Source organism: Bactrocera latifrons, unplaced genomic scaffold (genome assembly GCF_001853355.1).
Source record: "Bactrocera latifrons isolate USDA-ARS-PBARC rearing strain unplaced genomic scaffold, ASM185335v1 scaffold_227, whole genome shotgun sequence".
In the NCBI taxonomy this organism is placed as follows: Eukaryota; Metazoa; Arthropoda; class Insecta; order Diptera; family Tephritidae; genus Bactrocera; species Bactrocera latifrons.
This window is the reverse complement of record NW_017535819.1, coordinates 155,828-169,687: the sequence shown is the minus strand read 5'-3', so window position 1 is coordinate 169,687 and position 13,860 is coordinate 155,828. Positions and strand designations below refer to the sequence as shown.

Below are 13,860 nucleotides of genomic sequence, written 5' to 3'. Positions count from 1 at the left end.
TGCATGGTTGTACAACAAAAAAAGGTAATACTCGTAATGAGAAAAGTTCCCTTGATAAACTTTAAAATATACTAAATATATCACTAAAGCTTTAAAATTGCTGCGAAAACCATTGACTCTCAAATTTTAATATGAAAGCTTTTAAGCTTTCTTTCGCGAATAGGATGTCAAATATGCGCTGGTGGATATGGGGTAGTCGTTTCAGTCAGCAAAACAGTTAGCAGTACAACACCCGATTAATCTATTGGGCACAAGTTATTTTCCATGCGCATACAGATTCAATTCATTTCAGAATAATTGCTTAAAACCTGAAAATAGATTCTACTATGAGCAAGAAATAGTAAGACTTTGTTCATAATTTTGAAATTTATTTTTCAAAATTTATGTTGTTCCCATCAAAGTAGTCCCTCTTAACCCCAGCACCCTCAGTTGGTAAAGGCAGCTTCCGGAATAACCTTCAATGCGCGTAGTGATTCACGCTTTATGCCTTCAATTGACTCAAAACGGTTTCCCGGGAGCAGTGGTTTGGCTTCACCGAATAGCCATCAGTCACACAGAGCTAACGATATTGGTAGAAAATTTGGCGAAAATTCACGAAGAATTAATGGTGCCCATAATTCCGACCTCGTTTACGAATAGCTTTGGTCAAAAGACGCATAACACTCAAACAGTATTCCTTGTGACAGTTTGGCCAATCGGAAAGAATTCATAGCGATAATAACCTCAATAACCGAAGAAAACTGTTAACATAACCTTGATTTTAGACCTGCTTTAACTTGTCTCACCGGCTCACCTTTGCAATGATTTTCGGCTGATTGACCGTCTGTTTCCGGGTCGTAAGCATAAATTCAAGACTCATGTCATGGACGTGGTTTGTTGGCAACGCGTTCTCGACGCTCTTTGATAATTTATACCAATCAAAAATTCTTTCGTATTAATCGTAAAAATCACCGAATGCAATTTATATACTTCAGAAACCGAGCGTATACTAAACACTAAAGATATTTGGCCCAGACGTCACTGACAGTCTGACCAAGCTAGACAAAAATGTTTCGACGAATGGGTTTCCACGCGAAATATCTGCAAATGACTACATCTAACCACAAGAACCTCCTCAGTTGGATTACAAACCGCTAATCTTCAAAAAATTTGTAGTTCTAGCTTAGACTCGAAAAACATTTTCCAAATTTGTTGGCTACTTTCAAAGCATTTCTAATGCTTAGTTTTGAAGTAATCAGCATCTTTGTACTTGCTGACATGTCTGCCATGGCGTTAATGCGTGAGAATAACTCAAATTGACTGCAAATATAAACACATAGAGGAGTACAAACCATTTCAGATTGTAAAAATAAATACATAATTCAACAGCTTATGCCAAAGCTTTAGTTATTCAGTTCTGCTCTACTATAGATGGGAGCGTTTGATAGTAATAACCGTACAGAGAAGGAAACAACCACAACTCAAGCACGAGCATACCAACATATGTTATTTGTTTAGCTCAAAAGCTGCGGTCTAAACATATCCACCAGTAGAAATTACCCCTAAAACTACACACACTAACGTATCTGTTTGTGACTTAGAGATATAGAGGAACTAAACATGCGTGGAACTGACTGGGGTGCGGGGATTAGTCTCAATAAGGTGGCAATATTTCCGAAGAGCAAACCCTGATCCCAAAATTTTTCCTTACAAAGGAGAATCACAAATTCTTTAGAACCATCAGTGAGGGAATATCGCAAATTGTAGAAGAGCCCGGATATTATCATTTACAATCTACAAAACCGGTTACCATAGGAGCAGTTTTGTCACATAATCCGGGCGATTTGGCTGCTTACATATTGGGAAAGTTCCCCGCGTGGACCAAGCAGAGAAAAGTCTGTTGCATGAAAACCTAGTAAAAAGTAAGTTTTCCAAAGATCGAAACCCTCTGCGAGAACTACAACGGTCTTAAAAAAGAGATTGCCAAATTTAAGGCTCTTAGGTTTTCGCCAAATATACTTACATATACGAATTGTTGGGTACTGTTTGTGGAGGTTCTACAGATTGTCTGTAAGCAAATAAACTATTACGGAAATGATGTTAGAGTGGTAAAATTGTATCAACGCCAAGATTGGCAATGCAATTCTAACTCTTAGTAAGTATAGAAGGAAGAAGAGGTAAATTCAAACCGAACTATACATCGGCAGTACTCGCTTAGCCAGTGGTGTTTCTGTTATACGTATCTCTATTTGATTCTGGTCATTTACATATTTGTTCAATTCGCCACTCTCCAACACAGGTATTGAGCGAATTCTGTTTTTTTCTGTTGAATCTGTAGTTTCGAGTCAATTGCTAAAAAGTGTCACTGCCAAACGCCGTTGAATTATTATCAGAAGACACGAACAGGCTTTAATACTTCACGAGTTAGTGGCGAAACCGATCGCATTACCTTTTTAATTAACACATGCGCCCCATAACACCTTCAAGAACTCAATTTATCAATGAAGAGCAAGAAAGTCAGCCATAAGAAATTTAAGTGAAGTAAATAAAAAATCAAGATTCAAAAAGATAACTGTAAACTAACAAACGCCACTAAAATGAAATAGTGATTAGATAAGATTAGAGAAAACAACAAATACCCGTAGATAAACTCTCTTCTTGAAATGGATACTGGAACTTCATTGTTTTTATATAAAATGTAAAAATTAACAGAGCTTTGCTCGATATTTAGGAAGACAACTCTTAAACAAATAATAATTGTAATTTGAAATTTTGATTTGGTTCTCAGTTCACTAAAACTTCGATACTCTTCTAAATAATATTTAATTTTCAGTAGCCTTATCTTTGTATATCTGAAAGCACTCGAATCTGTCAGTCAAACAGCCAAGCTACCTATTTCTCCAATAATGTATATGAACGTATCCGTCCCTAAACGTCGAACCAACTGCGAACTGATAACAAAGCAGGCAGATTAATTGGCTTGCAGCGTGGTCACAATCGCAGCGGACGTTTAGCAATACGCAAAGACCGCAAATGACGGCCAATGCTTGAGAAGAGTGCAGTTGAATGAAAAGTTGTGACGTGTGGTTAATAAATTTCGTACTTTTTTAAGAAACAACACTTAATACTGGAATAACAATGATAGGGCTTAGGAAACTTCATTGGACTCTCGGTATTATTTGCCTTATCGGAGCTATGTTGGCTTACAGACAAATAAGCTTGGTGGTCGAGTCAGAGGTCCCAAAGCTAAGCCTTCATCAATGGTGGGGAGAGGGCGCGGAACCAGAAGACTGGGCTGCATATGTGAAAAATTCATCGGAGGTGGTTGGCAATAAACTCATATTCCCGGACTCGGTATATCATTGTGAATTGTCGTCAATTATTAACCTAAAGTCTAATCATAACTTTCACCTGCATCTTGCAGACAATTGACGAACTGCGACAAAGATTGAATCGCACATTGCGTCTGACTGAGTCCATGACTCCAGATTTTAGAAATGGTTTCAACACTCAGGAGCTACTCAAAATCGTCGATTACTGGCGTGATAAATATATGCCGCGTTGGCGAGAACGTGAAGTGTTCATGTGGCAGTTCAACCACTTTACAACCGAAATTCAGGGGTAAGTTTTGGTAGAAGAGGAGAGGAGGAGTCGAAAAAATTCAACCAATTTTCGAACCTATAATGAAGGCTTTCCAACAGCAACTTTCTTCCATAGGTCAACGGGAGCCTCATAATATTTTTCATAAATTGAACTAGTTCATATAAAAGCTCATTCGGGATTGAATTCCAAGGATATTCCTTATAATTAAATTTAATACGAAGTTAGTAATTTCTTTACAGCCTTCGTATGCACTTTTTGCATTTAATGGTTTACGAAGAGAACAAGGTTGGCAAACACCATTACCCTGTACTTTTGCTGCATGGCTGGCCCAGCTCAATACGTGAATTTTATCCGCTCATGCACAAGCTGCAGCAAACGCATTTGGATAAAAACAACCCCTACATATTCGATGTGGTAGTGCCGAGTATACCGGGTTTCGCTTGGTCGCAGGTGAGTTGCAACCACTGTTTATTTCTGAACATGTGTTTGACGAGGCATCGGTTACAGGGTACTTCAAGGGAAGGTTTGGGACCAGCGCAAGTCGCCGTCATTATGCGCAACCTGATGCTGCGCCTGGGTTATAAGAAATTCTTCATCCAAGGAGGTGGCTTCGGTTCGGTAATCGGCTCGCATATGGCAACACTGTTTCCAGAAAATATACTTGGATATCATTCAAATTTATGCACTGTATTTACGGGTAGATCGATTATGAAGGGAATTATAAATGCCATAAAGCCGAGCTTTTTCCTCCGCCATGGCTTTGAGGAGATGTTCCCACATTGGGAGGCAATAAAACGTTTAATTGAAGAAACTGGTTACTATCATCTACAAGCAACAAAACCGGATACAATTGGCGCTGTGCTTTCTGACAATCCCGTCGGTTTAGCGGCTTACATTTTGGATAAGTGGTCTTCTTTGACGAATAAGTATTATAAAGATAGTTCTAACGGTGGTCTGCGGAAACGCTTCAAGCTGGATACGCTCCTGGATAATGTAATGATCTATTATTTGACTGATTCCATAACGACATCTTCACGTCTATTCGCCGAACATCATTCCCCTGAGCAACGCGCACTACATATGGATAGTGTTCCGACGGATGTGCCGACGGGTTGTGCACGTTTCAAACACGATTTGATACACTTTCAGGACAACCAACTAAAGGATAAATATCGGAACTTGATTCACAGCACATACTATAAAGATGGCGGTCACTTTGTTGCTTTAGAAATGCCCCAATTGCTGTATGCAGACTTTGTAGAATTTGTCAAGAAGGTGGAGAAGTTTAGTAAGCTATAGGAAAACCTTGTTAAAATTTAAAATAATTTTCTTCAAAAGAGTGTGTGATATATCACTACTATGACTTAAATAAAATATTAGACGAGTTCTAAATTTAAAATCTATAAATATTTCGAATTTATCATGCTAAGGTCCTAAGATTAATAAGCAAGAACACATGAGGATTTATAATTTGATTTTATAAATTTATCGTTGGTTTTATCGTAGTATGAAAAGGAGAATCTATGATTTGGTTTTCAATGAAATATCTTTTTTTTCCTACAGGGTGGGTTGCTTATTGGATGTCACAGTTTCTTTACCAGCTACTTTATTTTGTTTGTTTTTATAGATGCTTTGAGCGCCAAAAGAGGTGTAAAATACTGGTTGATCCGTTATTAAAAGCAAAATTGGAATTTCAGCTTAGTTATTAACTTTATTAGTAATATAACAAAAAGTGAGGATTTTATTATTTATAAATTATAAAAATGAGTACACAAGCCATGCCGGATGCAAAGATTCCCGTTGCTCTAACGCATGCCTCTTCAGAGAAGTTATCGCGCCACGAAATGTTGCGCTGGATTAATACAACCGTCCAAGGTGAATATACCAAAATTGAGGATCTCTGCTCAGGTACTGGTGATATTTGTACAAGTGTCTGTCCAAGTATAATTACAAATAGAAAATCTGACTAGGTGTTGCCTATTGCCAAATGATGGAAATGCTCTTCCCAAATTCGGTCGGTATGAAAAAAATAAAAGTCAATGCAAAACTAGAACATGAATTTTTGCACAATTTAAAACTCTTTCAAATGGCGTTCACACGTATAAACTATGAAAAGTCCGTGCCCATCGAACGGTTGATAAAAGGACGATTTCAGGATAACTTTGAATTTCTGCAATGGTTCAAGAAGTTTTATGACGTGCATGCAGCCGGTAAAGAAAATATGAAGCTTCCAAATACACAGAAGCCGCAAATTAATCTCAAGACAAAAACGACGAAAAAAGTACTAAACCGAGTAGGTTCGGAAATGACGCCACCAACAGCGAATTCAACGCAGCTTAACGCGGACGAAAGTGGTTCACCAAGAAGCTTGAAATATTTGCAAGAGACTCGGGATAAACTGGCTGAGCAGGTTTGTGCATATTGATTGACACCTTTCCTCGCTCTAATCTTGTAATTGCCTCTTTTCTCTATGATCGTAGACCGCGGCAATATTAAATGAGAGAAATTTTTATTATAAAAAGCTACTCGATGTGGAAAATGTGTAAGTTAAAACCAAAGTGCATAATTTCTATAAACTTTTCAAAACTTATCCAATATATATATTTTTTTAACAGTTTGAAGGAATTTACAGATCACGATGAGTTGCGGGAGCGTGCATTGGCTATATTATATGCCAACGATGGTGAAACCCCAGGGAATGGAAATAATGAATCTGGCTCCGAAACAGCAGAGTTGTAATATGTCATAATATAAATGTGCTTATTTTATAAAACATTTCTTTTTTTAAGTATTGTATTTTTATTGTGTTATTGGTTGTATTCGAATGTTAATTCGATAATTAAACTTTGTATGTAATTTATTTAATTGCTACTATCATTTTCACTACTACTATTATAATCACAGACTAGAGCCAAACTGTTTGGCAAATTTATTACTTTGGCCTCCTCTTCTTTTAATTTCTCGGTTTGCCCTTTGTCCTTCAATGGCGTATAATCTTCATTTTGGGTGTAATTTTCTTCTCTTGTGGTAACAGTTTTTTCTGCAAGAGTGCATGGTTCGGTTTTCTTTTTAATACCCAAATCTCCAAATTGTAGATGCGTATTAAGTATTTTCTGCCTTTTCAGTCCACCGAACGTGGTTTTGGTAGCGCCTGGTAGGGCAGGTTTCATTAATATATCCAGTCTTTTTTCTGCTTCTCTTTCTTGGGCTGATTTGCTTTGAAGCATCATCAACTCAGCCATTTGCTTATCTTGGTCAGTTTCTGGTAAAAGCGCTATATCAAGGCTGTTTCTCGCAAGTAATTGATCATCAAGTTCTTTTTGTGCCTTCAGTTCCTTCTTTTTAGACTATAAGTGATTTATAATTAATACATTTAAACTAATTTTATATACATGACTAAAGCACTCACCCTAAACTCTGCTCTTAAACGACAGTTCGCTTCGTAACTGTCATCCCAAACACTTCGATTACGTTCAACTAAACGTTCCAGCACCGGTTTTGCATCCTCCCCAGCTTTGATATCTTTAGCTTGATGTTCCAACTTGTACATCGCATCATCGAATAGTCGTTTCTGTACTTCTTTAGTCTCGGGTACAACCTGCTCATTTTGTAACGGATCCCAGCGGTTCTCTTGTCGGCGTGCTCCGGATAGAATAACATAATCCAAATTTGCAGGATCGGTTTGTATTTCAAAATGATTGTCGCATAGGTGACACTTCATTCGAAACTTGTAAATAGGTGTTGAATAGTACATGCCTACTTTCGTCTTTTCCGCATTATAACGAACACCCATTCCTATATGATTTTTACATCCATCACACCAGATATTGTAGGGCATTTCAAAACGTATAATGATTATGCCCAAGTGAATTTTTCGGGCCCGCTCACGTAGTGCATGCGTACCACGAAATTTATTAAGTCCACCCTTCTTCGGATCATAATCAGGGGGATAGTATTTATTTTGCCCTTTACGCTCACCCATTTTACTTTGTTTACTTAAATAAGTTTAAGTATATTTTACAAAAATATTTTATCAAGTAACTATACTTGTTTATCAATACCGTATGGAAATGAATATTAAATGTCAAAGTAAATAGAAGTCACAATGATACCGATCAGCTGTTTAGCCACTGTGGGACATATGTCGTCAACGTGATGTAGAGAAAGGACTACATTTATTATTTCAGTATTAAAGTTCTTAGTAACTTTAAGCTTCAAAGTAACATTATAGAAAATGTTACAGAATTCAAAATATCACACTCCTACCTGATTATTTGTTTGGTTACAGAATTTAATGAATTTATTTCTTTCAATATCCATTTCATCAGCGTACGATTCGGTATATGCCATGATTCTATTGTTAAACGTTGTGTTGACTTAACTGATCATGAAAAAAGTTTTTTTTATCGTGTGAAATGAGAAATATTGAAAGTTGTATTCCCTATAATGGTTTAACATCGAAATGAGCTTCTTCAGTTTACACTCGAACTGCTACCAAGCAATGCAACACTGCAATATTTACCTCTTAAAAGTCGTGGCAACTGATTGAATCCAATTCAATTGGTATCTGTCATCGAATAACTGTCGCGTGTTTGTGCGATTTTAGATATTAGAAATTAGTGGGGATAAAATACCAAATATGAAAATTTATACCAACGAAGGAAATCCGTTTGGATTAAAATTACAATTGTTGGCGAAGTTCGCCAATAAACCAGTGGAAGTCATTAAAGTCACGTTAAATGGTAAGTGCGAGTGGTTGACAATCAAAAATTATATTCTTTAAATGGCACGTAAGAATGATTCGTCACATATTAGTAAATTTCCATGCATTTGAATAACGCGATTGTAATGCAATCTGATGCAATAAGTAACTGTTATTTCCAGACCCTGCCAGCAAAGATTTTTTAGTCTTACCAATATTGGAGCTAGAAAGTGGTTTGAAATTGTTTTCGACGGATGCGGTTGCAAGATATCTATTTCCGGATGAAGGTGCCCTTCGTGATGAGGTTAGTATAAATTAGAAAGTAATGCAAATTTTAATGCTTTCGTTAAAAATGTACTATTTTATATTACAGTGGCTGGAATGGTCAACGGTAAAATTGGCACCCGCCCTGTCCCAACATTTGTCCGTCGGCCACCGTGCCAATCCTGACGCATTACCTGTTCTAAATTTACTAGTCAGAAAATTAGATGATCGTTTGGCAGACTCAGCCTTTTTAACGGGAGATAAAGTAAGTACAGCAGATATCGCTGTATGGTCCTTATTGGCACCCGACGGCACAATGAAAGGTGCTCAGAATATACAGCATCTTAAAGCATGGTATCGAAAAATCACTGCACTACCTGAAGTTCAATCGGTGCTAGCAGGAACTCCATTAGCTGACTTAAGTTTCACATCTTTGCAAAATTCCAACCGATATGGTGGTCTGAATCATGTTCCCGTCCGCGTGCATACAGCATCTGAGTCGGAGAATTTACTAGCCGATACAACTGGAAATTTGGCAGACACTGTCACGGAAGACGAGTTGGCGAACGCTCAAAACAGTTTTGTGCAAGTGTCTTCGCCACAACGCGTTGAACCTCGAACCGTTTTGCCAAAGGCAGGAGAACGTAACGTTTTAATAACATCCGCCTTACCTTACGTGAATAATGTGCCACATTTGGGAAACATCATAGGCTGTGTGTTGTCTGCAGATATTTTTGCTCGGTTTGTGGCACAGCATTTGCGTTTAAGCAAATAAATAAGGCATGTGTTTGTGGTTGTTCTTTGTAGATATTCCCGCGCCGTTGGTAACAATACTCTATATATCTGTGGTACAGACGAGTACGGCACGGCAACAGAAAACAAGGCATTAGCTGAGAACCTCACCCCAAAGCAAATATGTGACAAATACTTTGATCTGCATAATTCAATTTATCGCTGGTTTGGCATTGGTTTTGATTTCTTTGGTCGCACGTCGTCGCAGCATCAAACTGAGTAAGACTATTAATATTTAAAAACAAAGCGTGTGGATAAAATGTGAATGTTTCAGAATTGTGCAAGAAGCATTTCAGGACGTTTACAAGAACGGCTATATATTCACCGAGAGCGTTGACCAGCTACATTGTGTGAAATGTGATAGATTTCTGGCCGATCGGTATGTATTTAATTTGCTGGTGAAACTCTTGAAAACTATTTGAAATTTTCTTATGTTGTAGATTCGTAGAAGGCACATGTCCTCATCCTGGCTGTGGATATGAAGACGCACGTGGAGATCAATGCGATAAGTGTGGCAAGCTAGTTAATGCCACCGAACTAATTCGGCCACGTTGCAAAATTTGTAACAGCGCACCAGTAATACGGTCCTCGGACCAACTCTTCCTCGACTTGCCAAAAATTGAACCACAACTACGTGTGTGGTTGGAGGGCTCCGAAATGGGCTGGACCAATAATGCCCGCGTAATTACTCGTTCTTGGCTACGGGAAGGTCTCAAACCGCGATGTATTACACGTGATCTTAAATGGGGTATACCCGTGCCACTTGCTGGTTTCGAAAAGAAAGTTTTCTATGTGTGGTTCGATGCTCCATACGGTTATATTTCCATGACGAAACATTACACCAGCGAATACAAACAGTGGTGGATACCATCGAAGGATGTGAAAGTAGAGCTTTTCCATTTCATGGCCAAGGACAACGTTCCCTTCCACTCTGTTGTGTTCCCATCTTCACTATTGGCGACCAACAAGGGGCACACTATGGTAACTAATATTATGGCGACAGAGTATTTGAACTACGAAGATGGTAAATTCAGTAAAAGCCGTGGTATTGGTGTGTTTGGCAACGACGCTCAGGTAAGAGTCAAAAATGTTGTATTTACCTTGTGATGTATAAAAAATTTTGGGTTTTAATTAGCAAACTGGTATTTCTGCTGATATATGGCGTTTCTATCTTGCCTCTGCACGGCCGGAAGGTCAAGACTCCAACTTCAGTTGGAATGACTTGGCTGCGCGTAATAACTCCGATTTGTTAAACAATTTGGGTAATTTCGTGAACCGTGCCTTAGTCTTCTGCGAAAAGAACTTCAACTGCGTCGTGCCGACTATGACACTAACAAAGAATGAGCTCATACTGTTGGCACTCATCAACCGCGAAGTACGAGGTTATATCCACTCACTTGAAAAGGCAAAATTGCGAGACGGCATACGGCATTTGCTTTCGATCTCTCGTCACGGCAATGGTTACATGCAATCTCAGCAACCATGGGTGCTACTAAAAGGCTCTACTGAGCAGAAGGCGCGCGCAGCCACCATCATTGGTATTTGCGCCAACATCGCTGCGCTTCTGGCCAATCTTATGTTACCATACATGCCAACAATTGCGCGTACACTTTTCTCTCAGTTAAACGCTAAACCCACCCTACTAAATCCAGAGTAAGTACTCAAGAAATATTGTTTAAATTTTATTTCAATCTTGAACTAAACTTTTGCAGAAAACCATTTATCAACATTCTTCTGCCCACTGGTCATAACATTGGAAAACCAGCACCCTTATTCACCAAATTGGAGCAGAACTTTATTGAAGAGTTGAAAAAGAAGTTTGGCGGTGTACAGGATCAAACCAACGACAGCCAGCCATCATCGGCAACAACCAATACAAATTCGGCGACTGCCAAGCCTTCGGCACTTCCCAGCAGCACACTTTCAGTGGCTCAGTTGGAGGAAGCCGTGTGTTTGCAAGGCGAAAAAGTACGTCAGCTAAAGGCGTCAACGAAAGACAAAGCTGTTTGGCAACCCGAAGTAAATATCTTATTGGATCTCAAAAAGCAACTGACTGCCGCTCAAGCTGTTTCGACGCCAGAGGCCAGCGACGAAAAAGTCAAGGACCTTGAACAACGTATTACACAACAGGTGAGGAAACCGCTATTCATTTAAGTAGTTTATGGTAATTAGAACACTCTTCTGGAACATACAGGGCGAAAAGGTACGCCAATTGAAAGCAAGCGGTGATGTCAGCGTGTGGAAACCGGAAGTGGAGAAACTGCTGCAACTGAAAAAGGATCTTGCCACACTCAGCGGCGCACCCCAACCTGCTGCTCAGGGTAAAAACAAAAAGAAAAAATAGATGTTGCCAAGTGTAACGAGATAATCCTGCATCATCATGCAATCAAGCATTTTCTGTTTTTACATACGTAAAGAAATGTATAACATACATCCCGGACAAGTGTTACACTCAATTGCTTATCTCCAAATTTTACTTTTAAGCATTACTTGACTGTAGCTTCATTTCAATTACGCTTTTATCTGAAGGCTTGTTCAACTCAAATGGTTGCTTTCTCTGGATATTATTAATTTAATTAACTAATTAATTTATTTTAGTGTGTTGGTTACATGAAGTATTTGATTTAATTAAATATTTTACACACCCCCCTTTAACCATAAACGAGAATAATATTTATAATTTACATGGCTTGATTGCTCGCATAGAGTATTTTATTACTTCTTTGTTCATAGAAATGAATTCAATAAATTTAGTAAGACATTGCATTAAATGAAATTGTTGTTTTTTTTTTTATTTATACCCCTAATTCTGGTTACAAAGCGACTCAGCTGATTTGAAATTAATACAACTTTAAAAGAACTAAACTAATTTATCTCACTACCTCTCAAGTCAGGTAAGTGAGTAGCAAGGGAGCGCCCAACAATATTAATTACTATCATGCCGGGCCTCGGTTTTCTCTCTACGGCCTTGTCGATGATCGGCAGGTGGTCAGTATCTATAAACATACTTACATAATATATGTATGTTGAAATGAAAGTTGTCGCATATTTTTGGTCTCTATTAAATTTATTACATTTGTTTAAAATATATACGTATGTACACTGAGTTTTTACATTTACTTATATTTCTAACAATTGTGCTGGTATTTTATAAACACATTCGAAAGTTATTAAAAAATATTGCATTCTTCAAGACACTGCGTTGCGATACTTAAACATAGACACAAGCGTGCTTGAGCCGAAGTTAGACGAAGTTAGTACGAGAGTGATAAATAGACTTAGCTTAGCTAAAAGGGGCTTAAATAACAGTTACTTTGACTTACTAGGTATGATTTTAAATACAATAAATTAATAGTATCGTTTTATTTCATTAATTCTTATTTACAGCTACATATTCCCTTAACGACTAGCTCTTAAGGCATATTACAAGAATTGAAGTGACCCTCGATTTTGAAAATCCGAAGTTCAACTAATGCTTCCGCGTCGACCTTCGATTGCATTACTGCAAGCAGGCATATTCATACATACTAACATTATACATACATACTAGTAGTAGTAGATAACGGAATTATTTCATGTAGTAACTGCTTGGGGCTCGTCCGGATGTGTAGGTGCTCATTGGTATGCCTTGTGGTCCCGGTATGTGATTGTTGCCACTGTGTGAGTGTGAATGCGTGTGTGAGTGGGTGGATGACTGATTTTGCGAACCGTACAAGTGATCCACACTCGTGTTGCCGATGCCATTGCCAGTTGGCTCGTAATCTACGTCATAGTAGATGCCCGACTGATTCTGTGAAAAGTACCGAAGAATAAGAGAATTTTGTGGTCAAATGTGAATTACTGTTAATTGCGGCATTATGTGAATAAAATAGGATTCAAAAAGATCGGCTTGATGGGTTGATGGATATAGCACATTAAATCAGCGGAACGAATCCACTTAAAGCCAATTCGATGATAGAAATGGGCATGCCGACACAGATTCCGAAGGCGACACTTTTTCAACTTCGTTCCTTATGTTGACAAATTTATGACTCTATCAGTTGGGACTTTCAAAATTTACCGAAGAACTACCACTATTTTAAATTGTTTTTACTTCTTCGAAGAACTTACCGCTATGCTTCCATTACTTCTACTCTTTGGTCGCGGTACTTGAAAATTACGGCCGAGCAAATCAGCTCGATCCTCTTCCTCACTTGAGCTGGAATTCTCCAAGGTTCGCATGCCATTCGATCGTGCACTCAGCCCCAGTCTTCTGGAAAAAAAGACAAAAGTTATAACAGGAAGACAGATAGATTTGATGTGGAACAACTTTTTATTCGTATTTGTGGAATTGTCTGAGGGGTATACACACTCATACCGTGGCAAAGGAACTGGCGGTGCCATATTGCCTGCCTGATGCATTTGCATGGTGCCCTGCATTGACATGCCTGCCATGGTGCCCATACCCATAGATTGCAGATTCGGATAAGCGAACATTGCCGACGACGGGCGTGTGGGTCCGACAGGTTCAGCCTGAAAAG

At 38.5% G+C, this 13,860-nt stretch overlaps 5 protein-coding genes across 18 annotated transcripts in view; 3 read left to right on the top strand and 2 right to left on the bottom strand.

Annotated features, from left to right (window-relative positions):
• The first annotated feature begins 2,918 nt into the window (after positions 1 to 2,918).
• LOC108968718 (juvenile hormone epoxide hydrolase 2) lies at positions 2,919 to 4,989 on the top strand. Its single transcript, XM_018932902.1, has 4 exons — positions 2,919 to 3,333; positions 3,404 to 3,600; positions 3,822 to 4,032; positions 4,090 to 4,989. The coding sequence occupies exons 1-4, from the start codon at positions 3,118 to 3,120 to the stop codon at positions 4,879 to 4,881; spliced, it is 1,416 nt and encodes a 471-aa protein (XP_018788447.1). The 5' UTR covers positions 2,919 to 3,117; the 3' UTR covers positions 4,882 to 4,989.
• A 217-nt stretch (positions 4,990 to 5,206) lies between these two features.
• On the top strand, positions 5,207 to 6,447 carry LOC108968717 (microtubule-associated protein RP/EB family member 1). Of its 2 annotated transcripts, none has more exons than XM_018932900.1 (4): positions 5,207 to 5,490; positions 5,553 to 5,992; positions 6,063 to 6,124; positions 6,198 to 6,447. In XM_018932900.1, the coding sequence occupies exons 1-4, from the start codon at positions 5,346 to 5,348 to the stop codon at positions 6,319 to 6,321; spliced, it is 771 nt and encodes a 256-aa protein (XP_018788445.1). In that variant the 5' UTR covers positions 5,207 to 5,345; the 3' UTR covers positions 6,322 to 6,447. The 2 variants fall into 2 exon arrangements, with proteins under 2 accessions (XP_018788445.1, XP_018788446.1); XM_018932901.1 differs by having other exon boundaries at positions 6,215 to 6,306.
• LOC108968716 (coiled-coil domain-containing protein 130 homolog) lies at positions 6,368 to 7,635 on the bottom strand. The gene is made up of 2 exons (XM_018932899.1): positions 6,992 to 7,635; positions 6,368 to 6,929 (listed from the first exon to the last, which is right to left on the bottom strand). Exons 1-2 carry the CDS (start codon positions 7,562 to 7,564, stop codon positions 6,444 to 6,446), a joined length of 1,059 nt encoding a protein of 352 aa, XP_018788444.1. The 5' UTR covers positions 7,565 to 7,635; the 3' UTR covers positions 6,368 to 6,443.
• Positions 7,636 to 8,221: 586 nt separating this feature from the next.
• On the top strand, positions 8,222 to 12,116 carry LOC108968729 (methionine--tRNA ligase, cytoplasmic). Its single transcript, XM_018932925.1, has 9 exons — positions 8,222 to 8,324; positions 8,467 to 8,588; positions 8,658 to 9,289; positions 9,356 to 9,559; positions 9,615 to 9,719; positions 9,781 to 10,414; positions 10,476 to 10,993; positions 11,053 to 11,470; positions 11,535 to 12,116. The coding sequence occupies exons 1-9, from the start codon at positions 8,222 to 8,224 to the stop codon at positions 11,682 to 11,684; spliced, it is 2,886 nt and encodes a 961-aa protein (XP_018788470.1). The 3' UTR covers positions 11,685 to 12,116.
• A 266-nt stretch (positions 12,117 to 12,382) lies between these two features.
• LOC108968727 (mucin-5AC) overlaps positions 12,383 to 13,860 on the bottom strand; it is a 39,110-nt gene continuing 37,632 nt past the window's right edge. For 5 of the 13 annotated variants that reach the window (XM_018932911.1, XM_018932913.1, XM_018932915.1 and 2 more), the window contains 3 exons: positions 13,650 to 13,852; positions 13,451 to 13,592; positions 12,909 to 13,130 (listed from right to left, as the gene is read on the bottom strand). In XM_018932911.1, the coding sequence (XP_018788456.1) occupies positions 12,909 to 13,130; positions 13,451 to 13,592; positions 13,650 to 13,852 (567 nt within the window). Of the gene's footprint in view, positions 13,131 to 13,450; positions 13,593 to 13,649; positions 13,853 to 13,860 lie in introns of all 13 variants that reach the window. The other 8 variants (XM_018932918.1, XM_018932922.1, XM_018932916.1 and 5 more) reach the window with 6 other exon arrangements.

Excerpts from the sequence above, each read along its gene's own strand:
- LOC108968718 (XM_018932902.1), top strand. The coding sequence starts at position 3,118 with ATGATAGGGCTTAGGAAACTTCATTGGACTCTCGGTATTATTTGCCTT. Across the intron at positions 3,601-3,821 it reads TTTACAACCGAAATTCAGGG|CCTTCGTATGCACTTTTTGC; the intron begins GTAAGTTTTGGT and ends ATTTCTTTACAG. Across the intron at positions 4,033-4,089 it reads CGGGTTTCGCTTGGTCGCAG|GGTACTTCAAGGGAAGGTTT; the intron begins GTGAGTTGCAAC and ends CATCGGTTACAG.
- LOC108968716 (XM_018932899.1), bottom strand. The coding sequence starts at position 7,564 with ATGGGTGAGCGTAAAGGGCAAAATAAATACTATCCCCCTGATTATGAT. Across the intron at positions 6,930-6,991 it reads GTTTAAGAGCAGAGTTTAGG|TCTAAAAAGAAGGAACTGAA; the intron begins GTGAGTGCTTTA and ends AATCACTTATAG.
- LOC108968717 (XM_018932900.1), top strand. The coding sequence starts at position 5,346 with ATGAGTACACAAGCCATGCCGGATGCAAAGATTCCCGTTGCTCTAACG. Across the intron at positions 5,993-6,062 it reads GGGATAAACTGGCTGAGCAG|ACCGCGGCAATATTAAATGA; the intron begins GTTTGTGCATAT and ends CTATGATCGTAG. Across the intron at positions 6,125-6,197 it reads CTACTCGATGTGGAAAATGT|TTTGAAGGAATTTACAGATC; the intron begins GTAAGTTAAAAC and ends TTTTTTTAACAG.
- LOC108968729 (XM_018932925.1), top strand. The coding sequence starts at position 8,222 with ATGAAAATTTATACCAACGAAGGAAATCCGTTTGGATTAAAATTACAA. Across the intron at positions 8,589-8,657 it reads AAGGTGCCCTTCGTGATGAG|TGGCTGGAATGGTCAACGGT; the intron begins GTTAGTATAAAT and ends TTTATATTACAG. Across the intron at positions 9,720-9,780 it reads GATAGATTTCTGGCCGATCG|ATTCGTAGAAGGCACATGTC; the intron begins GTATGTATTTAA and ends CTTATGTTGTAG.